The sequence below is a fragment of the Aspergillus lentulus genome, assembly GCF_001445615.1.
Source record: "Aspergillus lentulus DNA, contig: Alt05, strain: IFM 54703, whole genome shotgun sequence".
Taxonomy (NCBI): Eukaryota; Fungi; Ascomycota; class Eurotiomycetes; order Eurotiales; family Aspergillaceae; genus Aspergillus; species Aspergillus lentulus.
In genome coordinates, this window is record NW_028322121.1 from 985806 (window position 1) to 1009690 (window position 23885).

The 23885-nt window shown below is 49.1% G+C and overlaps 9 protein-coding genes across 9 annotated transcripts; 5 read left to right on the forward strand and 4 right to left on the reverse strand.

The window, feature by feature from the left end:
- Positions 1-152: 152 nt before the first annotated feature.
- ALT_2973 (uncharacterized protein) lies at positions 153-1631 on the forward strand (the record flags this gene model as incomplete). The annotated part of the gene is made up of 4 exons (XM_033563569.2): positions 153-308; positions 366-428; positions 491-641; positions 703-1631. The coding sequence occupies 4 exons, from the start codon at positions 153-155 to the stop codon at positions 1629-1631; spliced, it is 1299 nt and encodes a 432-aa protein (XP_033419460.2).
- A 396-nt stretch (positions 1632-2027) lies between these two features.
- ALT_2974 (uncharacterized protein) lies at positions 2028-3978 on the reverse strand (the record flags this gene model as incomplete). The annotated part of the gene is made up of 3 exons (XM_033563570.2): positions 2028-3626; positions 3683-3847; positions 3895-3978. 3 exons carry the CDS (start codon positions 3976-3978, stop codon positions 2028-2030), a joined length of 1848 nt encoding a protein of 615 aa, XP_033419461.2.
- A 1410-nt stretch (positions 3979-5388) lies between these two features.
- ALT_2975 (putative lipase) lies at positions 5389-6768 on the reverse strand (the record flags this gene model as incomplete). The annotated part of the gene is made up of 1 exon (XM_033563571.1): positions 5389-6768. One exon carries the CDS (start codon positions 6766-6768, stop codon positions 5389-5391), a length of 1380 nt encoding a protein of 459 aa, XP_033419462.1.
- Positions 6769-12346: 5578 nt separating this feature from the next.
- Positions 12347-13957, forward strand: ALT_2976 (putative hexokinase; the record flags this gene model as incomplete). Its single annotated transcript, XM_033563573.2, has 1 exon — positions 12347-13957. One exon carries the CDS (start codon positions 12347-12349, stop codon positions 13955-13957), a length of 1611 nt encoding a protein of 536 aa, XP_033419464.2.
- Positions 13958-14585: 628 nt separating this feature from the next.
- ALT_2977 (DUF2458 domain-containing protein) lies at positions 14586-15611 on the reverse strand (the record flags this gene model as incomplete). The annotated part of the gene is made up of 3 exons (XM_033563574.2): positions 14586-14876; positions 14969-15011; positions 15112-15611. 3 exons carry the CDS (start codon positions 15609-15611, stop codon positions 14586-14588), a joined length of 834 nt encoding a protein of 277 aa, XP_033419465.2.
- A 424-nt stretch (positions 15612-16035) lies between these two features.
- ALT_2978 (cytochrome c oxidase assembly protein COX14) lies at positions 16036-16943 on the forward strand (the record flags this gene model as incomplete). Its single annotated transcript, XM_033563575.1, has 2 exons — positions 16036-16336; positions 16450-16943. 2 exons carry the CDS (start codon positions 16036-16038, stop codon positions 16941-16943), a joined length of 795 nt encoding a protein of 264 aa, XP_033419466.1.
- A 675-nt stretch (positions 16944-17618) lies between these two features.
- ALT_2979 (3-deoxy-7-phosphoheptulonate synthase) lies at positions 17619-18926 on the reverse strand (the record flags this gene model as incomplete). Its single annotated transcript, XM_033563576.1, has 3 exons — positions 17619-18629; positions 18761-18816; positions 18884-18926. 3 exons carry the CDS (start codon positions 18924-18926, stop codon positions 17619-17621), a joined length of 1110 nt encoding a protein of 369 aa, XP_033419467.1.
- Positions 18927-20577: 1651 nt separating this feature from the next.
- ALT_2980 (uncharacterized protein) lies at positions 20578-21626 on the forward strand (the record flags this gene model as incomplete). The annotated part of the gene is made up of 2 exons (XM_089599470.1): positions 20578-20655; positions 20778-21626. The coding sequence occupies 2 exons, from the start codon at positions 20578-20580 to the stop codon at positions 21624-21626; spliced, it is 927 nt and encodes a 308-aa protein (XP_089456213.1).
- A 925-nt stretch (positions 21627-22551) lies between these two features.
- On the forward strand, positions 22552-23793 carry ALT_2981 (thiolase family protein; the record flags this gene model as incomplete). The annotated part of the gene is made up of 1 exon (XM_033563578.2): positions 22552-23793. The coding sequence occupies one exon, from the start codon at positions 22552-22554 to the stop codon at positions 23791-23793; it is 1242 nt and encodes a 413-aa protein (XP_033419469.1).
- Positions 23794-23885: the final 92 nt, after the last annotated feature.

Consider the following 23885-nt stretch of genomic DNA (forward strand, 5'->3'; position numbering starts at 1 on the left):
AGTTGTTTAGATTCAATTGGACTCTGTCTTAAAACTTGGTTCCCTCAAGGCACCTCAACTCGTCCTTCCTCCTTCTCCGTCTCACACATACATGCACACACTCTCTCTTCATACCACTCTTCACTCTCTGCGTATCAGCGACTCATCTCGCCATGGCTAAACCCAAACAGCAACCTAGAGGGCATCAAGGAGGTCGTGGATACAGATTCGGTCGAGGAAGAGGCGGCAAATTCAACAAATCCCACTTTAATTCACAGGATACAGAAGACAACAACTCCCGTCCTCCAGCAAAGAGCTCCGAACCTAGTGTCAGTTGGACTTACACCTCAGTCTAAGCGAACTAGGACTCACTAACGATGATTTAGGCATCTCGCGGCAGAGGCGGATATAGGAACGTTTCCTCCGGAGGACGAAAGCACGATCTCAATGTCGGTCGTCTGCTGTCCTGACTCCATTGATTGAAATTGAGCTGACAATGAACACCCAATAGAAACCCGGAGACTCGCAGAAACCAGGTATCACGTTCACCGGGAATGTCAAAGCCTCTGTACCCAATGGCCTAACCAGCAATACGAATAATACCTTTTCGGATGCTTACCAGACCGGCTGTTCGAACCGCGATGGAAAAAGCTTCACCAAAGGTGAGAATCTCCTTGTTCAAAGTCTTTGAAAGTCGATAGGCCGTCTCTAATAGCTACCTAGCGTACACTGGTTCTTCGTCAAAGCCCAAGCCAAACGAAATCTGTGTCCTTTCCCCTCAGCCTCTGCAGTTCGTTCCTACGAAGAAGACCTTCTACCAAGCCCCAGGTAGGGATACACCTGCCATCGTGAGAGACACTCCACCCGCCAAACTTTCAGCATTTCAGCGTCTTCCCGGCGAGTTACGTTGGAGGATCTATGAACTCGTTTTTGACGTTCAACGAGTCGAAGTCCTCCGTTTGCGGGACAGAAATCCAGAAAACAACATCAAGAGAGTCCATTACCGCCTCTACCATCGTCAACTGCGACCTCGCGACCCAAGAACACATGCCGCACCCTCAAGTGAGGGACGCTTTACTTGTCCTGCCCTCCCCATTGCGCTTCTGATCACCTGCCGCAGCATCTATCGTGATACGCTGTGCCTGTTCTACTCCAGGATGCAGTTCATTTTCAACACGACTCGTACCGTGATGCGCTTTCTGAAGATCACCAGCAAGGAAGCTCAAATGGCGATCCAGCACATCGAGCTCAACCATACCATGTACAGCGAGCCTGCGCTGCTGAAGTTCAGGTGGTACAAGTGCATGAGCGACATGGCGTGGTACAATGCCTGCGATGACCTGACTGTTTACTGCAAGTCGCTGCGTGTCCTTCATATCGAGATGTATATTCGGGACTGGCCCATCAGTCTTCAAGTGGGTGAGCGGCGGTCCTTGCCGCTGCTTGCCTTCGCGCGCTATGGACCACGACTCGACTGGGTCGACATTCGACTTCACATGAGCAGCTTCAAAAAGGACCAGCTTGAGAAAGTCGCTCGGGAGATTGAGGAACAGATCATGGATCCAACGGCTTTTCAAATTCGTGAGGATGAACGACTGGCGAGGGAGTTGGCGGGACCTGTCAAAGCCAAGGTTTTAAGACTTATGTTTTAGTTTGTTTGGTAGCTGTTCATGGCGTTGAAGCACTGGGATTGATATGAGGAGTGGGAAAAGGGACTTGCCAACGAAGGACGGGCAAATTGAGACGGAAATGGCTCGAATTCCCAGAAGGCTTACTCGTACATTGGCCCCAATAAATGCTTCAGACAAGTAGATAGTCTCTTTCAAAGAAATCCAGGAAGTATATGATTTTGCCAAGTAAGGAAACGCGATGATGATCAATATGTACATGAGTCATGATTATAGGCGAGTGTAAGAAGAACGATGTTGGAGAAAGTATCCGCAAGGTCGAGGTCACCACAATGCCAGGTCGAGGTCACCACAATGCCAGGTCGAGGTCACCACAATGCCTTGTTGTTGGATTCGCAACACTCAAATATGCAACATCCTCTATTTGCTCTCATGAGGCCCAAGATGCTCCGTAGGTTGAGCCTCATCGGATGGGACTGTGTGGTATGCCTGCATACGACGTCGCCGTATGAACAAGTAAATGCCGGCCATGAGCCCGCTCATGGAGCATGCAATTAAAACAAAGATCAGGAGCTCCCCAACTCCTTGGATAAGCTCATACGCTTGGTTTATGGCTTTGGCTGCTTCCTTGGACGTGCTGTAAGAACCCGCAACGTCGTCTTCATCGGACAGCTTCGAGCTGTACAGCAGCGAGGGGTCATCAGGAGTGGGCTTCTCCTCGCCCTCGAAACCTGCCAGTCGCCAATTGTCTGGTGTAGTGGTGCGATGAATGGCAGAAGTACCGAGGACGTTCCCGTCTTTATCCACTGCTTCCACGGAGACCCAGTCCAGATATCCGTCAGCGATGTACATAGTTTCAAAGTCGACCTTGGTGGTATTGCCGACCAACACGGGGATTCCGTTCCTCTCCTTGCGGGCGTAGAAATTCCACGAGGCGATGTCTGTTGCTCCGTTCCAGCTGACGTGGAAGATAGTCGTGAGGTCTGTCTCATCCGTACCGTACACAGTCGAGACTATGTCCGGCGGGGTCAGAGGACGACCCGTAAAGGGAAACTTGTAGGACCGGTAGGTGGAAAAGCGAGTGGATGCGAAGCTGGCCTGCATGAGGACTTTGCCGTCGGGCGAGTGCTCGCTTTGGTAGCCTCGCTCACTCCATCCAACAAAGACGTTGCCATTTGGCAAGCGCTGAACGCTACCACGGAGCCGTGTGAGACCTCCATCCGGGCGGTCGTAACGGTCGAGCAGCCGCGCTGTCATGGGGGATGCACTGGTATCCACCTGCACAAAGAGAGCAGCGGAATGATCTTCGTCTTGTCCGCCTTCATCAGAAGCGTTGTTCAAGAACGAGATAGTTGTATGTGTTTCATTTGACTCGACAAACCGGACATGGTGCTGCTTAGAGAAGGTGAAATCCTGCACAAAGTCTGAAAATTTGCCCCCAAGCCTCCAGATAATGTGTCCATCTTGTCCGGAAATGAGGTAGATTGTGTTTGTGAACCGTGCGGACAGTATATAGTCACCGGCCGCGTTCTTATCCACGGCGTTGACATGGACGTAATCCCAACCAGGCTGGCGAGACGGCGAATCCCAGGAATTAACTTGTACAGATTCATGAATAGGGATGTGGCCGACCGAGCTCCATTCATAGAGTACAGCCCCGGTAGCTACATCCAATTCCACGAAACCACCAGTCATGACCCAGCCATGTTCATCGGGACGCCCCAAATCTCCAAGGTCCATGTATTCCGGCCGGTATAGGCAAGCTAGTGCTGTCTTTCCGCCGTCGAGGATGTTGAATTCGTGCATATTGAATGCTGAAAGATCATTCGTCACTCCAACGGCATATTCCGGCTCGTAATGCTCATCAAGGACATATCCTAGTCCCTTTTCACTGCCATCATCGTGATACGCATGCTGCAGGATAAACGAGAGATGAGGTCGATCATCGATGTTGTGCACTGCCTTGAAATCGAAAATATTTCGATTGTCAAACATGCATGAACCAGCCCAGATCAGGGTCTGACCAGAGAACTCGTAAGTTGGGTCCATGCTTCAAGTGTTTGAAAGAGACATACCCCATCTGCATCATAGATATACGGTCCGATTTGGCATGGCTTCCACTGCTTGGTGGGAGCCTCTGGGTCAATCACGCCATATGGCGCGACGAACCAGTATCCCGGGCTTACAGATTCACGATCATAGTAAGCAACATCGAATCTTAGTGCTCTAACTTCGGGAAGCTTAAGATTGTCAGTCCAAGGTCGTCAGCTCGTATTGGAGGACATACTGTGACAAAGGATATCAAATCATCGTCAGAACCGGCAACACCCTTGCGGAAGAGAAGAAGAAACAAAACCCAGAAAAACATCATGCTCAAGGAGTGGCTAGGAGAAAATCTCCATAAGAAAATCAGGCGAGAATAAGAAGCAAAGGGAACGATATTAGGGCTTGAGGGAACTCCACAGCAGATTGAAGAGTCGACGCTTCGACTGGAGGACAGCAGTCCTGCTGATCAAAGAGACTATAGAAGTGTACTGACTTATTTCCAGGAGTAGCAAAGCACTCCGTGGTGGAGAAGTTAGACGACATGGAGTTGATGATAAAACGAGAAGGAAGCTAAAATGAAACCGACGAGGCCACAAAACACGATAATCACATATGCTCATTCACATCGGTACAAGTGATCCTGTGCTCCGTAGGAACTCAGGAGCAGACGAAGCCCATGTGTCCACTCCTGCGGCCACGCAAGATCTGGTATGGGATTTGGCAATCAAAGGAAGCGGGCATTCTTGGCGATGTTGTAGGCAGTGGAGCAGACCGCGAACTTCTCGGTTTGAGAACCAAGCAGTGATGGCTGAGTTCTGCGATTGACGTATGCCGACTCGTGTACAGTGGCCCATACCCCGTTAGCGGCGTCAACATTAGCCGAGTCCAGGTCGAAGGCTGCGCGGCCTGTGGGATAGTGCCAATTCTCGGTCCCCTTTTCTGCAACAGCTGAAGCCCAATTGGGATAGATAATTCTTTATCATTATTAGCCCCATTTGAATGTGTCACGAAAGACCAAGAGATTTCGATGCTGTGTGCCTCTACTGGATCGGTCACTTAACAGTCATCTTGGCGCCTCTAGCGGAATGGAGGGACCGCAGTCATCAGAATTTCTGGAAGAAGTTTAGAGAGGTATCAGCGTCAACAACGGCAATGGTCAGTCAGCTTTACGGCCGGTTACCCGCAGATTATTGGACAGAAAATCATTGTTGGACGTGGCCATGCTCCACAGTCCACAGAGCTTGGAGGCCTTGGCTTTTGGCCTAACCTTTTACCCGTTCGCTGATCACTCGAGATTTCCAGACTTCCAGTCGCAATACTGCTTCATCAGATCATATCCATGAGGCGAAATGGTCAGGGATTCTGCGAGGCGTTACAGGATGCGAAAACATTGTGTTGCCCGTCTCTCGTTGAGGGAGCACCCCGTGACAGTTCCTTCGGAAATGGACACAATAATCATACGAGTTAACGCCTCTCAGTGATCACTGCTATCCGTACTCGGCTTTATGACCTTATTATTCCCAATCGAGCAACTCGCACCGGTTCGGACCGTCAGACTCGCCCGTGAATTGACGTTATTATCCAATTTTTTATTTACATAAGCTATTCACAAAATGCTGGACCAGGGGCCTCGGATTCCAACAAAATTCTTTAGCATGGTGTGTATCCAGACCAAACAAATCACTGAGGGCATCAAGCTAATCTGCACGACTGCGTCGATCCGCTATTCTGCCCTTCAATTAGCGTAACTCGCAATGGCTGGCTCGCCAAAGGTTTTGGGCCTATATGCAAGAACTTCTGCTAATGCAATAAGCAGCAGTCCTTCTGTGCCTAGCAAATCATCTAGGCCAAGCTGGGGTGGTAGCGCACGACCGCACACCACGTCAAGATCCAGCCGTGACGGATCGCCCGGGCCATCATGGGTTAGCGCATCAACCGCTAATGCCCATGCGAGTGGGTTGTACAAGACACCCTCATGAGTGTAAAGCCCTCCTGCAGGCTTGCCGCCGCAGATGGTCTGTAGGTGATTATTAGATACACCGACAGCCCGGGAGTCTGAAAGGATGGCGGACGCCTGGCTGCCGCTCATAGGCTGTACGATCTCATCGAATGTGGAATAGATCGTGGTTGTGGGAACATATGCAGAGTCCCCTCCGTCGCCTCGCAGAGTTCTGATAAACTCTGTGTCCCACCCCTGCTGCCACAGCGAGGGAGTGCAGGCAAGCGCCGCCAGCCACGGGCACACAAGTGACCTCACGACCGTCCCGTGGAAATCAGGGCTGATGGCGATGAAATCATCAACCACTTTTCGGGTAGATGGCCAGTACTTCAGGGCCCATTGAGTATCCAGTCCACCTTGGGACCATGAAAGAACCGCGACGTTGGATCCTGAAATGGCTGAAATATAATTGATTGCATAAGCGACGTATTCAGAGTTGACCTGTACGTCATTCAACGAGGCCTGAGGGATGTTGAGCCAAACCACGTCGGCATCTGCGGCGCTTCCCAACTTGCCGAAGTTGAAGTAATAAGTCGTCCCAGCGGGTGTAGCAGTTCCCGGAACCAGAATCACAGGCTTCTTTCCATTCTTACCATAGCCGAACGAGGTGGGGATATGAATCGCTGCCCGCAGTGCATTTTCTGCGACTGAGTAACGGGCATCTCCTGGAGCTTTGACCGGGTAAACGGCTTGGCCCTTCGGACTGGGGTTCCGGTTATGAATCGAGTTCAGATCCAAGTTGAGGTAGCCATTTAAGAAAGAGAGAATGTCGGCCGGGATCAATCCCACCGTGAGGATTTCACGCGCCATTTTCAAGAAATCAGGAGTGCCATCTGCAAAGATGGATTGAATCTTGTCGAATGCTTCCTGCACAGACTCATCGTCCTTCGTCGAGCGACTGTTCTCAGTCTCGTCGAATTTTGACACGATTGAGGAGGCAGTGCTCTGAGCCTCGCTTTTGATTGAAGAATCATTGGCAGCACTAGACAGGATCGAAACGAGACTTGAATCCGAAGCGGCTGGAATGGCGCCGCGAGGAAGGACTGCACCAAAAACCAAGGGACTAAAGATTGCCCTGTACAGGACGGCTGCCTTCAGCAAGGAGCTCCACCTCATCTTGATTCAGCCGTCACTGAGTGGAAACGCCTTGAGACGGTAACCAGCTTGACTCAGACATTTCGGAGGGAAGGCAGCAGGCAATTTATCTTCCGTTCTCTCCAGAAAAGAAGTTTACGAGCTGCCTTCCCCTCTCTGAGATGCCTCGGCCTCCTAATCATATCTCGAATTTTAGCTTCAATATTGAGACATCTCTTCTTGATGGTGGCTGATCATTCGCGGTCTAACAGGTGTGCGTGACCACCCCATTGACCAATTCCACGACCTTACGGGGCGCGGAAGTGCGTCAGGCCATGCTGAGCAAAAGGGCCAGGGGAAAGAGGCCAATGGTAGGATCGTCGGCCAGATGAAGTTCCATTTCTCCCTGTCTTCCGCTCAAGCTCGATTGGCCCAAGTGGATCTTCGCGGCAGACCCTGGGCCTCTGTTAGGGTATCAGGACGGAGAATTGTTCCTTTTGTCCCTCACCAAAATACAAACGAGCATGGGCAGGATCCCGAATTCAATCTATTACACTTTGGCTTGGGTCCGTTCACTCCATGAAGAAACCCATATCATTGAATAGCTCAGTTCTTCTTCGGACGACTCGAACGAGGCTCGGATTCACTCACATGTGATCGGCCCTCTTAGCTGGGGGAATGCCGGGGTTTCTTCAGCGCTTGCGGCATTAGGAGTTAGCACTTCCCCACATTTGAGGGGAAACCACCCCGTATTGCTGACAATGCTCCCAGCTCACCAGGCAGCAATTCTCTAGCCCCTGCTGTAATCGATAGTTAGTGCTATATTGATTTGTCAGTACTCAAGAACGCAAAGAAAGCACGAGCTTCTGGAACGATTGGCGAAGATCAGAGCTGATAGCCTAGGTTGATTGTGATCGAACCATACTACGGCGATCTTCAGATTGCTCCGGAAAGTCCAACAACGCATGTAAGCTTAATCTAGCTTGACTGTTGGTGTGAAGAGTAGGCAGCAGAATATTCATACATTCTTATGTCGCTTTAGTGCGTTGTTTGGATGTATCGTCTGCCAGATACCATGGACATATTGCACTCTGCCCGGTAAACTGGAAGAAGAGTAACCCGATGGATTAAAAGGTGGGGACGCGATCAAGAATATAACTCAGAACATATAACAAGGGAAGCTAAGGCCCGTCATAGGCAGCAAGATATGCTCATGGACAGAGGACAGACGATATTTGTCATGCCAACTTGCGTACAACTGGGTTGCGAGCGTTCGCATATGGCAGAGGTTTCATCCTGTCTTCTCCAACGTGCCGGGATTATGCGCAACCCGATGTCCATGTTGATCGGTGAAGATGACCTTCGAGCGTTAGCATTTGCGTCGTTGACTTTCTCAGACGATGTATTACGGGTAGTGGGGGCGAAATCGCATCGTTCCCGTACCTTGGGAGGATTCGCGACGTTCTCCTCGTCCGCTTCGGCTTGATCCATCACAATTCTTTCAACCTAGAGAAATCCTCTATTAACATTGATCAAGGAGATAAGCGTAAAGGAATATCGACGTACCTTTCCTTCATGAGATCCGCCCCGATAGCGGGTATAGACATGGTCACCCTCATTGATATTCTCTCCTTCCTTGTCTTTGACTCGCTCGGCCGACATCTTCTTTACTCAATCTCAATCTGATGACTAGAAAATCTGAGTGTTGATATTGTTAAAGGATTACAGTTGCATCAAAGAACTGGGAAGATATACGAGAGGTACAAAGTGGTTGATACTCCGCTTCTGTAATTCTGATGTCATCTCAGATACACAACACCCATGGACACATCCTCACATCATCCTCCATGGGCAGCTATCAACAAGACAGACAAAGAGATCTTTGTATGTCTTCAATTCATATTCGACATCTATCCTAGCAATTGTCGATAGCTAGCTTAGGCCTCTAGAGATCGATGGTGGACGAACTGCTTTAGACTCCGTTCCTTTTCTAGAGCAGAACGGCGGAAGTAGCATTCTTGAACTTAAGATGCTATTGCTGAATAATGATTTTCTAGATAACTAGAAGAAGACGCGAAGATTGCAAGAACACTCTCAATTTTTTAATCCTCAAGATCCGTCAAATCATAGAAATGACCGACGGCGTGACCAAGACTAGGTAGGCATAATCGGCTCAAGAAGCAGCCTCAGGACTCTGAATAATATGTGACCCCATTGGATGATTATCATTCTGATGGCATGTCATAGGTATATACACTAATGCAGTCGTAGGCTGAAAAAGAGGTCCGTCAGACCAGATCAGAATCACCGATGTTTAAGTGTCTCACAATGTTGCACTCGAGGTTAGGGTCCATATATGGCATACAGTTGCAATTGAAACTAAAGTTAGCACATATAGCATGGTAAATGCGCACGTGCTGGTTTCTGGCTGAAGTATTGTCCTTAGATGAGCAATTATTGCCTGTCTTGCTGGTCGCCATCTGTTCTTGTTTCAGGATATGCGATGATCAAAGTCTGTCTGCTATCTTAGAGGATGACGGCCCGGCCAACCTAGGCCTGATCAACCTACGCCTGGTGGTTCCTAAATTTGCGCCGTATATTGCTCTCTGGGGTAGGTTTGACCTGTTGGGCAAGTATTTTCCTTCACTGTTGTAGATATGTCTCCAAGGGCATCGAGACCCCATAGTAATCCAAGTCTATGAGCAATTTTGTGCCCACATTGACCTTCGTTCAAGAAGGTTGAATCTCAGTTTTGAATCCACGTTGATTGGCAATGGTTGGATATCTCCAGACTGCAGCTTACGGGCGTTCCCCGGTCCACGTGGTGAAATGTCACACTAGGCAGAGATTAGTATTTAGTAGTGTGTGATTATTACAAGCTCTGGGAGCGGTCTGAATTCTTTGAGAAAAGGCTCGGTGCAAACAACCCAATTACTCGAGATCAGAATGCAAGTAGTCAGAGAAGGTGGTGCTCAGCATTGGAGAGGTCAATATCTTTCCGCATTCGAGATTTCAAGTTTTCGAGGATTCTTCACTTATTGCCTACGCAATCAACCTACGGGGCGTACCGTGTGGCGACAAAGAGCGTTGTACAAGCCGTCCTAACTTGATAAGGGGCGGATGTTTCAAACAATTTGGATCATTACTTGATAAGTTGATAATCTTCCGTACCCAGATTGTCAATTGTTTCTAGCCTTCGGCAACGACGACATGTAGTACAAACAACACTACAATACAAGGGAGGTGAGAGTATATCAGTAAGCGAGCAGTATTTACTTACCTATGTGATCAAGTAGTATATGTTGCAGGCAAGTAGTATACGGAGCATATCGAACAATACCTTCACAGTGACACTACCTGCATAACCTATCTACAACCTTGGCAGAGTACATACGTCGCTTTGGAATGTAGGGTCATACTGGTTGTGAGGTCCTCCAAATCAAGACACGAGAAGCAAAGTGATGCACACAGAGGGCACTGAAGAAGAACCTAACAACAGTGTATCATTTATATAGTATTTTGATGACCAAATAGAATCAGCCTGAAGATCCTGACACGATCCATAGTCATCACTATGAAGTTTGGGTTGATGGAGCTGCCAGTGTAACAGTTTCGGCGTTTGTGATTAGAGACCGCCGACTACCACCGTTGCACCATCAAGTGTCACACATACCACAATATGCGGACCTACTGACCAGCCCCCATAAAGGAGACAGTCAAGAAGCCATCATGAGGAATGCTCCTGAGCAAATAATCAACATTCAGCTGTGTATGTCTCTCCCTGCTCGCAGAAAATACAGCGGATTTTCTCTCATATATTCAATTGTTTTCTGCAGACGATTGGGAGATCTAAGCAGTGAAATGGAAGATGGTGACACGGTACTGAAACGGTAATGACAGAACCGAAACATCTGGTGGACTGGTTACGTATGGAACCTCGAGAATGTAACTCTGATGGCGATCACCACATCAGCCTACAACTACTTAGGTACCTTAGGTTCACTATTATTTATTTAGCATCTGCTACCGATCTCAGTGGATATGATGCAGGTCTACTCGTCGTAGCACATTGTATGTATAGATTACCCATGATTAGGAAGATAGGTAGTACTATTAGTGAATCAGTAGTAGCATGTCCTTACTTATAGAGTAACTTAGTTCTATTTATGTTTAGGTCATGCAGATAAAAGTCAACCCTTCGAAGACGTTTCAGAAAATTAATATTGGACATATTGAAGCCAAGAGATCGGCCACGCTACTACTAGGTGATATCCTTGTAGTACTCCGTATCTTGACGGACTGCTAGTTAAACATCACTAAGTCCTTCATCAACTTGCCGTCATGATGAAAATCAACAGTAGTTTCCTCCGTGCCCCTGGAAGGATTTGGACGATCTGGTTGATCGTCTCTCTCGAGTCCAGTTAGTTATTACTGCTCAGGACAGGTAGGTAGGTAGTAAGGTAGCAGATGATGGAAAGTAATTACGATACAATACTACCATACCTGACGGACTGAGGGCCCAAATGGGCACTGTTATGTTGCACTCTCCCAACAGAACCATAATCTGGTAGTATCTATCATGGTATCGCCATCCCATTATTTTTGCTTTCCCTATTTCCGTTTTCCCGTCTTTTTTTAAAGTTTACATTACTTCTTTTTGGGTTCATGATCGAGATCATCTATCTTCAAACGTCTTCTCTTGCCTCGCTTCCTCCTTGCAGTTGTTATCGTTGCTTCAAGTAGTTCCCTTTACTCCTCCTCTCCCCCTTGTGACAATCTCTTCTGGAATGGACACGCGTTGATCCATGCTCCAACCATCTATAGTCCCCGTCACCCTCCATTGACTACGACTAACGACTGTTACTACGGTACTATTCTATAATATAATAATAATACTACTCTACACTCACAACGGACCCTGACCTGAAACTAATTTTGACTGCTACGACCTCTACAACAACCATCTCACCCACCACCACCACCTTCAACTTGGCGGCCTTCGTGCAACTACAGCATTGAACCTTTCTTTTTTTCCCATCTGGCACCGTTCTGTGGAGAGTCCCGTCCACCTCTGTTGATTCGATTGCTTCTATTCTTCCCTTGCTTGGGCATATTCTCCGTATCTTCCTCTTGGTCTACCTTCCTCTCCATCTTACCTCGCGGCTCGACATCTGCAAGGAAAGAAGGTGGCTCCACATTGCCAGTCGAACAAAGACCTGACTTGACACTTTCATTGGTGTCACCTTCGTTCTTCATACATGCTACTGGGCTCCATTGACAGAAAGGGACCTGGTCTTTATTGGCACCGTTCACTTTATCGTGGACGCACTCGTTCTGAAGCTGAGCTGTCAACTTTCTAACCACCATCAGCCTCGGTGGGCCTTCTATTATTTACTCCTCTGCTCACCCCATACTTTACCCGAGTCTTCAGATGCATCGTTGTATAAATCGGTATCAGTCTCGTCTTGTCTTCCACTATTAAACATCGTCCCATCCGTTGTCCGTCTGCAGACTTGGCTGTACGTATTGTCGCTTTTGTTGGCCTCCTTAGGTAAACTGCTAGCGTACCATCGTTGCCGCTTCAGCCATGACAGCTCCTCTAGTCAAAGTCCTGCACAGGATGCAGGAGCTCTTCTCCAACATTGTCGCTGCATTAGAGGCAATGATCTTGTTCCCTTCATTGTTCCGGGATCCCTCGCGTAAGCGGCGGAAGGCTTTCCATGGCGCCTACTGGCGACGTCGGACGCTCGACAATTTTGTCGAGGAAGTCGACCGCCTCTTCACTGCACCATTGTCTTTGCGCAATATGATTATCATGTCAGAAAAGATCCGAGAACAATTCAAGTCGTGCCTACAGTCCAGCCCGGTGTGCATGTTGCCATCGTACAACCATGCACTGCCGTCAGGAACTGAGAAAGGGACGTATCTGGCTTTGGATGTTGGGGGATCGACATTCCGAGTCGCCTTGATTGAATTAGGAGGCGCAGGAGCAATGAAGATTCTTCAAGAGTCGTCATCTCCAATCGATAACGATGTGAAGCTGTTGGAAGGGACCTTGTTCTTCGATTGGATGGCCGAGAAGATTGAGTCAATGCTAAGTGCGGTGGGTGCTGACTATGGTCGGGAAGCCGTGCCTCTCTCAATGGGATTGTCATGGTCTTTTCCGATTGAGCAGACATCCATCAGCAGTGGCCTGGTGATTCACATGGGAAAAGGGTTCTTGTGTTCCAACGGTACCCTTGGTCAGGAGTTGGGAGATCTGATCGTCCAATCATGCCGGAGACGGAGCCTCAACGTACGAGTCGACGCAATAGTGAATGACAGTTCCGCAGCGCTTCTTTCGCGAGCGTATGTCGACCCTAAAACACGCATGTCTCTAATCCTCGGAACTGGAACCAATGTTGCGGTTCACTTTCCTGTGCAGGAGATAGGGTTAACCAAGTTTGGCACCAGACCGCCAGGCTGGTTTGATTACGCCAAGCATGTGATTATCAACAGTGAGCTGAGCATGTTTGGTGGTGGAATTTTGCCTATGACCCGATGGGATGACATCCTCAACCGGACTCACTTGCGGCCTGATTACCAGCCATTGGAGTACATGGTTACTGGACGCTACCTGGGTGAAATTGTCCGACTCATCATCGCAGAGGCCGTCGAAACTGCGAACTTGTTTGGAGGCGAGCTTCCTCATTCCATGCGAGACCCTTACTCCTTCGATACCAGCATTGTTGCGTTCCTCGAAGCAGACACGTCACCATCACTGGTCCCTTCAGCATCTCTCCTCCAGAAAGAGCATACGTTCCCAGTATCTCCATCTGTCGAAGACCTGCGCTTCTTGCGACGAATTTGTCAGATCGTATCGAAGCGCGCGGCGGGTTATCTGGCAACCGCGATCCACAGTATGTGGTGCCTACGCAATGATGCAGAATTCTCCGACCCGACAGAATCAAAAGCATCCTCTGTCAAGGATACTCAGGAAATCACGATTGTAGAGAGTGAGGAAGACTCTCGGAGTTTGTCCATCGCATGTGATGGTAGTGTCATCAACAAATATCCTGGCTTCAGAGATCGCTGCCAGGAGTACCTCAACCAGCTCACCCAGCAAACTAATTCGTCGCAGGGGTCATTAGATCCTGCTACGAGTCCTTATATTCGCCTTGAATTAGCGCCAGAGAGTGCTATCTTGGGGGCTGCAGTTGCAGTTGCCGTAGCTGTGGCGGATCAGAAGTAAGAATAAAGAATTCTCACTCTTATGGAGACCAACACTTGAGGTTGTTGTGTTCACACCCTCCCTGCGAGGCGTGTCTTTCATACTCTTGATCTCTTTTCCATTGCCTTTCAACTTGCATTAACGGTGTTGTGCGTATGGTCGACTGTTATTGTTATCCCCAGCTTATCTCTAGCCCATCGTTTCCATATCACGAGACTCTCTTTTAGTTGCGGTTCTGCGATTTGTTTGATATTGCATATAAGGCTCGAAGAGATGGATGAAGCAGGGGTCTCTAGGCGTCTGGTATAGAGGGTTCGAACTGGCGGTTTGTGGTTTAGACTTTCGATGTACATAATGATAGCCACAGATCAAAAGCATCGGGTCTTTCCAAGTCGACTGATCGCTGTTCATTGTGTTTGGCCCAAAGATAGCATACGAGGGTTGGACTGCTGCCGAACGAAGTTCACTCGACCCTCTGACGCTTCTGAAAGGTAGAACATAGCCACAGGGTAGAGCCAACAACCGAGTAATGGTGCATCGCACGGGACAGATTGCCATGTCTGTGAAGTCGCAGGCCATCAATCTGGACGAACGTCAAGCGAAGGCATTATTTGATGGAACAATGCGACAACTTGCGCGGACAAGAGACTCATTCCTTGCAGAGATCTTGCAGCAACTCCAGCATTCGACGCTGGAGCACGGACAATTCGTCCCTCGAGAGCAAGGCCTGGTGTTGACTGGCCGATTCAGTGGATTGAAGGCGTCTGGAAATTCCATGTTGGGGAGCTTTCGGGGCGTCAGAGATCAGGCTTTCCTTGATAGTGAAAAAGGGAATCCCCAGACGTCGAAGCTCGAATGTCATCGCTTCCGCCATCTGTTTGGAAGCTCTGTAGACCTTCGCGTTGTAGTTTTTCAACTCTGCTTGATCTTCTTCGGCTGTCTGAACGAGTAGGCGGGAGTTTGATTAGTCTCAGGTCTCCATGAAAAAGCTCTCTTCTTTCCTTTCACGGTGTAAGGAGGCATAGAACATACCGAGACTTGTTTTGTATCATCGACCGGTGCCCCAACAAAGCGCCTGGAGGAATCACATCAGTACAGCTGCAGGAATGTATATGGCAATAGACGGGCCGGACCGGCTATCGCAGGCAATGGTGGATGATCCAGCAATGACTTACAAAACTGCATCTAGCTCTTTCTTCTTCTCTACACGAGCCTTCTGCTTCTGGAGCAACGCTTCTCGTCCTTGCCACCACTGTCTCTCGTGGTCGTGCTGGCTTTGGATCAGTCGTCGAATTCGTCGTTGTGCGTCTTCATTCTGGGATACTTCCCGCATCACATGTCGTAGTGCGGCAGGCCATGTGGTGATGGAAGAAGAGTCCGCGATACTGCTTGATGCATTAGGATGCAGGGGAGCTTGAGCTGAGGGCGCACGAGCCCCTGTGGTTCTTTGATAAGTTGAATGTACTTGGGCTACAGCAAATGGGGGTGAAGCTTCTGCAGGCTCATACGAGTCGTCTTCCTCGTCCTGCGTTCTTTGTTGGACGGGGGCATGAGATGATATATGGGCTGAAGGGGGATTGTTTTGATAATCCTGATGACTTTGATTATTTGACAGAGCTGATAGCGTCCTCAAAACAGACGTCAGATCTGCGGAGTTATAGCCCTCCGCATTCATTGTTGATGAAAGGGAACAATCGGACAGCGAGATGCTGAAAAGATTTATAACGTTTAATTATGAGTCTTATGTCCATGGAATGATTCAACGAAAAACTTAGATTCCACGCGAAAGAAATATCTGAGCGATGGACGTAGATGTACTATGGAAGTATGGGATGACATTTGTCTAGTGGGCGATGTGCGGGCCTTGGCTCTCCTCCTGTCCATTCCGCTGAAATTTTCCCGATCTAACCTTCCACGCCGCTTGTGCTGCTTCCGCGATCTGCCACCTCCGCTGCCCTTGGAATTTGCCGGAATAATACTAGAGTTGACGTCAAAATATACGTGGTTGGGGAGGGCAGCTTGTTTACATTATACGGCAAACAGAAAAGCAAAAACGACTGGATCGAAACAAATTGATACGAAGCCCCTGTCCCGATACCATGTCCAGGTCCGCAGCCGACGCGACACGATTCACAGCCACAGGGCCCTATGCCAGCTCCAAGCCGGGGGGAACACCATACAAGCTCCCCAGCTTCATGGCAGAGTCAAAGAAAAACACCACACGGGGACCCGGCGAAAGACCAGAGACTCCGAAGGAAAAGGTCGAGCGATTGCGAGCCCAGGCACGGGCGGCTCGGCTGGCCCAGTCAACCACGCGCGTCGATCAAATGATTGATGTAGGGCGCAGATTTGCGAACAAGGCGCATAAGGTCATGGTCTACAGTTTGATCACCGCGTCCGGTAGGTGTTTAGGAAGCATGCCAAGCGGCAACCCTCCAAGCTCAAGTCTTGTTGATTGCAGGTGAAGGTTACGGGATGGTCGGAATGTGCTAATATGTTCTGTTTCTGACTAGGTATCTGCGGTGTCCTCACGGTTTATTCTATGGTCTCCTTGACACTATACAACCGTCGTCAGCGAGTGTTGTGGGTTGAGAAGGAAATGCAGAAGCTGCAAGATGCAAAGGCAGCTTATGCCAGCGGATCCGCAACACCAGAGCAACTCGAGCTAATCAAGAACGAGGAAATCGGCGCAATTATGAAGCGGAAGAAGGAGGAGGCAAAGGCTCAGAGACCGTGGAACCGGGCCAAGGAATACCTGTTTGGTGGACTAAAGCAGGACGAGTCAACTTCCGATTTATCGTCAAACGTTGACGGGGCTGCCGTTAACAAAGTGGGAGTGCTTGAGGCCCTCAACGCGAAGGCTGCGGAAGATTCTAAGTCGAGGACGGCCGCCGAAACAGTGCCAATGCCGGCACAGCCAGGACAGCTGGATGTTCTTGCTGAGAATGTGGAAACCGCTGCGAAGCAGTCAACACGAAGCTGGAAAAGCTGGCTTACCGGACGGTGAAAGTGACATATACCTACCAATAAAGCAGAATCAGGCATATCTTCGACTTCTCCACGCTCTATCTTCCAACGATGTTGCCGAATGTTCCTATCATTCTTGCATGGCATGTGTCTCAGTCTCTCATCTCCTTTCATTCCCATCATTTCCCAGGGGTTGTGGCGTCTGTATACGGTATCCCTTGAGCTTTCTGTCTTGCCTTGACCTATGTAATACTGGCTCCCTCTCTTACTGTGTACATATAATCTGCTTCCACCTTGGTCACTTGGCTCCGCTACCTGTGCTTAACAGAAATAGATCATCAAGTGTGGGTCTATATGTACAAAAGACCATTTACGGGTTCCTATATCATTGCACCCTGTCTACCCACTGAAAGGAAGGTCGATTTGTGCCCTGAAACGCCAGCTGCACTTACTGGAATCGAACGTTATAAGAAGCCCAAAGACATCATCAACTGAGAAAGACAAGGTTCAGGAAACTTTTGCTTCAGTCTGGTTCCCCAAACCCAATGGTGAATTACTTAGAGAGCTCATGGAAGATAATCGTCGCCAAATTTTGACCGAAGAGAAGATAAATTCAAATGGGGAATGGCACGATGGCCCTGGTGTCTGAATCAAAAGAGCGCTTAGGTGGATCACCAAGGAAGAGATGCCTCGGAAACTGCCCCAAGGGGACTGCTTATTGCGAGACACCATTCGATTTAGAAGCTTTGGCGGTCCTTCTGGTACGGACTGCATCAGCGAGGTCCTCCAACACAGTAACAGTTGTTTCCCAGTTGATGCAAGCATCCGTAATGCTGACACCTTTGAGAAGTCCTGAGGGACCCTCAGGGGGCACTTTCTGGTTGCCTTCATTGATGTTGGACTCAATCATGACGCCAATAATGGCGTCTTCGCCCTCACGCAGCTGGTCTGCCACCTCCTTGGCAACGAGAGGCTGATTGCGGTGATCCTTCTTCGAGTTTCCATGAGAGCAATCCACCATGACCACCTCGCGCTGCTTCTTGGCCCGCAGGGCCTCACGGGCGCTCTTAATGCTCGCTCGATCGTAGTTCGTACCCTTGTTACCACCACGCAGAATCACAAAGCCGTGCTCGTTGCCTGACGTCTTGGTGATGGCAGCAAGGCCTTGCTTGGTCACACCAAGGAAACGGTGGGGGTGGGAGGCAGCTCCAATGGCATCGATAGCAACTGTGAGGTTGCCATCCGTACCGTTCTTGTAGCCAATAGGAAAACTCAGGCCAGAGGCCAGCTCACGGTGCAGTTGCGATTCCGTCGTACGAGCACCAATAGCTCCAAGGGAGATGAGATCGGCAAGGTACTGAGGGGAAATGGTATCGAGCATCTCGCTAGCAATGGGCATTCCCATACCAGTAAGATCAGCATAGAGCTTACGAGAGACACGCAGACCCTTGTTGATGTTGTAGGTTTCGTCAATATCCGGGTCGTTGATCAGACCCTTCCAGCCAACTGTTGTGCGGGGCTTCTCCAGGTAGGCACGCATAATCACACAGAGCTCTCCAGAAAGCTTTTGAGAGAGCTCCTTCAGCCGGGTCGCATACTCGAGCGCTGTAGCGGGGTCATGAATCGAGCATGGGCCTACAACAACCAGGAGGCGGTCATCGCGTTGTTCGATGATCTCAATGGCCTGGTTACGGCCAGATCGGACTGCCTCAATCGCATGGGCAGGCTGCAACAAAATTGGTCAGCCCCAATGCTATACTTTTCACGGGATGGTTTATTTGGCATTTCTGAAGAGGATTTGTAGTCCGATATTGTTTGAGGCTGGCCAGGAACAGGGCTGAGAAATAGGTGACTCACAGCAGGGATCTCGGACTGGAGGAACTGGGGGGAAAGCAATGGGTCATATCCCAGGACTGAAGAGGAAGTTAAATCGATTAGAGAGACGAGTAGTTTCTAGTATATCAAAGAAGAGACACTTACCACGAGTGTCCTCGTTGACCTCAGTAGTTTTTACGAGGGGCATGATTTATCGTGGGGTTGCAGCGATGTCGGAGTCGAAAAAAAAAAAACTTCTGAGCTTTAGGAGAAGACGGAGCAGTGGTTTTTGTAGTCAAGACCCAAGTGGAAGCAGCAAAAACTAATGAACAAAAAGACTTCGAACCAATTGAAAAAGCGACGTTAGTCACAAGGTAGGATGGCGATATGAAAGTGGTTATTTATGCCAGATGGGATACGAGTAGAGAGGTATAACAGAAGAGTAAAATTGCAGATCCTGTATCCTAAGTGGGGTACCTTAACAAAATGATTCACACAGAGGAAAACATGCAACCCAAATCATAATAAGCTGACCACTTAAAGACTGGTATTGTAATTACTCGGTCGGTCGCATGGAATCTGGATGATGTACCTAGGTACACGGTACTTTTAAGTACATAGTTAAGTATCTTAAGGATCTGACAGCTCTGTACTGTTGAATGGAAGTACCAGGTACTTACAGCATGGAAATATATGCTTGAGATCTTCTTTCTACCACTTCGAGAATAAACCCCATCACCCTTTCTATTTTCAATAAGACAAGACAAAACTCAGTGTTGTCACAGTCCATACTGCACTTCTAACTCGTCGGTTCATGACTTTAAGCATTGGACTTGTGCCACTCTTTTACTCCGTACCTGACGCCTCGATTCGATCCTGTAAGAATTAGATGTAGGCACCTTACTGCAGATTTTATTCTGTAATCAATCTCACCGCACATTGACCACCACTCAAGTATCTAGATAGTTGTAACACCGAGTTGTTGTAGTACTTCATGTCGGCCAAAGAAGTCTAGACCCCTACAGAGTCCCTTACTGATTGGAGGTCAATCTGAAAAGTAAGCTCGAGTTTCTTGATCTGACTAAAACTGAATCACTATTTGCAGTCATCACTCATGCAGATGACGTCCGCAGTCCTACGTGGTATGAACTTCATGTCCTTGAGAACGATACTTGAAGTAAACTAGTAAGATACAGGACTGAATACTGGAAGTACACATGATGCAGGTTCAGGCTGGTGACAAATCAGACAAACCTATATTATAAAATGAACCATACTGATGCAAGTAGGCCACAGACTACCTACTTATGAATCTTGTAAAAAGAGGAGATGAAGGGGTAGTTTCTGTCTAGGGACAATCAGTCTACAAGGCGCATGGTTAGAGTAACATGAGCATACTGCTAGCGTGATCGATATAGTGGTAGTAAGCCGATGTGTACCTCACTATTTAGCGATAAGTAGTCAGATAAGCAAAGCATTAAATTGTTCTCCACTTCGGTCCGCTACTCCGCTTTCGAGGCTAAGGGACAGTGAGGAAGCTCAGTCTTAGGATCTTAGTACCTTGTGGATTGGTGAGCAACTAGTCCGGACTAGGTTATTCAGAGCTCCCATACAACGCCTGCTTACTGGTTTGCTTCCTCTGCATCGTTCTCTTCACCGTTCTCGTTGATGTGTATGCTGGCCTCAAGTTAGGGAGATTTCTCACTGCCCCTTCCTTTTCAAATATTTCAATCGATGCATATCGACTGAATGCAGGCTTGAACATCCATTCTTAATCCATTCTAGCTGTATAATCACATCATACCTTGACCTTTTTTACCCGGGAGGGTCACCGTCTTCAGTGGGATGATGAGGAGGTCATGTTAGGGTTCTCAAAACGACAGAGGGAGCCAGATGAGCTGACGGGTGATGCTGAAATTGGGCCCAGGGGGAACAAGGTCCGTATTCTTTCCGATGGATGCCATGATCATTCTGTTGAAGCAAGGCCAATCTGCGGCCTACCCGATTCATGTTGCACTTTTTCTTGCCTGCAAGTCATCCACACTACAACTACTGATAGCCGCGCGTCCAGAAACCACGCCCTCTAGCCTTGCGCACCTCGCCAGATAACCGAGGACTCTCCTACACCGAAGCTTGCCAGGCGTCAAACCGGCCTGGTATACCTACTTTGACTCCTGCCGAGTCGTCAGATGATGATGACGATGGCATCACTAGAACGTTACACGATCCTACAACGGCAGCCGTAAACGCCTCGCGTTGTGTTCCGCAGAACCTTAACTCCTCCGTTCCTGTATTTAGCACCACGATGGACGTCGACAGCATAGGGGATCCCTATAACTTTACTAGCAATGAGATCCCGCACGACTGGCCAGGCAGCACGCCTCAGAACGGAAGCGTTCAACCGTCACCAATCCCACACCATCTTGTCAATCAGTTCCTCAACATCAGCGAACAAGCTAAAGTATTCAGTATATCCGAACATGATTCCGCAGGCAATCCGTCCGTGCAAGTGATGGATCAGGGCTTCGTGGAATCTACAAATAAGAGTGGCCGTCCTCGAAAGCTGTCTACCGAGAGTAGTCAAGAAACTGTTGGTTCCACTCAGCGTCTCCCAAGTCCAATCAGCGAGGACGATATTGCCGCTTCTCATGGAAAGTGCTCTACGAGTGATGCAGAGATGACAAGTGGTGCATCTCGATCAACATCCCCGGCGCTCTCCCCATTTCAACGAGACCCGTCGCAGTGGTTCGGCACGACTGAATCTCAACAGCAAGCCACACGGTCCGGCTATGTAAACGGACTCCATTTAAAGAAGAAGAAGGTATCCTTTGCCATGGGATTTCGAGCTGATTGCGACAAATGCCTGCGCAAGGTCCCGGGCCACTACAGCCATATTATCCGCAATTGACATCTTTTGTCCGACTTACGACAACATGTATAATCCCTCATTCACCACCATGCGACCTTTCTGATGATACCTGTTTTACCGTCATGATTCATCTTGTTGAGTGCTCTTGAAACCAATATACCCATGGAAGCAACGGTTCAGAGACGTCACAGAGCTTCAATGTTCATAATGATGGGGCCACGCAACCCACATTTGTCAATGCTCAATAGTCCCTATGAATGAAAACTTTCAACCTTTCTATTCTACACAATCTTTCCCAACTGGCCCAGGGGAGGCAAGACATGTAGAAAGGTAAGGTAGATGCTTGAATTCACTTGATGTTTTCTCATTTCCGACAAACCGATCCGAGACCGATGACGTAAGCCACCGCAATCCGATTAGGGGTCGGATTTCCCCCTACCAGATATCCGAAAAACAAATGGTGCGCGAAGGTGTAAGCAAGACGAGCCAGATGACCTTCGAAATAGTCCGAGTAGGCAGGAAACAAACGAACAATATGAATGGGAGCTGAATATGACAACGAGGCCTTCAGGTTGCATGTGGTGCATTTTATGAACGATAACATCCCCACATCTTGCCATCCTCAGATTGCCTCCGCTGCTGTCGGCGGCAGATCCCTTAGCCGAACTTCATTGCCGGCAGTTCAATGGCAGCTTCAACGCCTCGTCTAGGCAAGACGGGTCCCGAACCCCGGACTCCAGCCGGGTAGCCTCTTCTATATAAGTATTTTGCCGGGTCCTAATATTCCTGGGCAATCGGAGGCGAAATTCACTAATACTGCTCGTTGAAGGTGTATTGGAGGATATACGGTCACTGTCTCGGCCACGCAACTTCGCCCAGCTTGACTCTCTCTCGACCTAGAATAATCTCGACAGGCGCCTGTCTCCGATTGTGGCGGCCACAGACCACTTTCACAGACGTTCGAATGGCTTCTCCTGTTCCCCGCGGCCTTCGCCAGGCCCTCCAGAAGTCCCCTTCAGATATCGTCATTCTCTCCGCACTCCGTACACCAGTAACCCGCGCGAAGAAGGGTGGATTCAAGGATGCTTATCCCGAAGAGCTTCTCACCCACGTGCTCAAAGCAACTCTCGAGGCGAACCCGAATCTCGACCCAGCTCTGATTGATGATGTCGCTATCGGCTCGGTCCTTCAGGAACTAGGCGGTGCCAAAGCAGGGCGCATGGCTCAGATCCACGCCGGCTTCCCTCACTCAGTCCCCTTCCACACAATCAACAGGCAATGCTCGTCCGGTCTGGCTGCTATCACAGCCATTGGTAATGGAATTCGTGCAGGTGCACTGAACATTGGCGTTGGTGGTGGTATGGAGTCTATGACCCGGAACTACGGGTCCCGTGCTATCCCGACAGTTTTATGGCCAGAATTGAAAGAGTCGCCATCCAAGGATGCTAGAGACTGCATTATGCCTATGGGAATTACGTCTGAGAACGTTGCCGCCCGCTACGGTATCTCGAGGGCGGATCAGGATGCATTCGCAGCCGAGTCGCACAAGAAGGCTTCAGCTGCCCAAAATGCTGGCCTGTTTGACGCTGAAATCGTGCCAGTCAAGACCCTTTGTTTTGACCCAGAGAATCCTGACGCGGTGCCCAAGGAGATTACCGTGACAAAAGATGACGGTATCCGTCATAACATTTCTGCTGAGAAGATGGCAACTTTGAAGCCTGCCTTCAAGGCAGATGGCACTAGCACCGCCGGAAACAGCTCGCAGGTCAGCGATGGTGCCGCTGCTGCTTTGTTGATGCGCCGTTCTACCGCTACGGAGCTTGGCTTGACTGCTTCAATCCAGGCTCGCTGGGTTGCCACCGCTGTGGCTGGATGTGCTCCCGATGAGATGGGTGTGGGACCCGCAGTTGCCATACCCAAGCTTCTTGAACTTGTCGGCATGAACGTTTCCGACGTCGGTATCTGGGAGATTAACGAGGCTTTCGCCTCGCAGGCTCTTTACTCTGTGCGCAAGCTTGGAATTGACGAGGCCAAGGTTAATCCCAAGGGTGGTGCCATTGCGATTGGTCACCCCTTGGGTGCTACTGGTGCCAGGCAGCTTGCCACCTTGCTACCTGAGCTCCAACGCACTGGGCAGGACGTTGGTGTAGTCAGTATGTGCATCGGAACTGGCATGGGTATGGCCGGTATGTTTGTTCGGGAGTAAATGTGTTGATTCCATCTGGTATCAATTGTGGTGTATCTATGTTATGATAACGGCGTAAAGACATGTATGTACATCATAGCGTTAAACTAGAT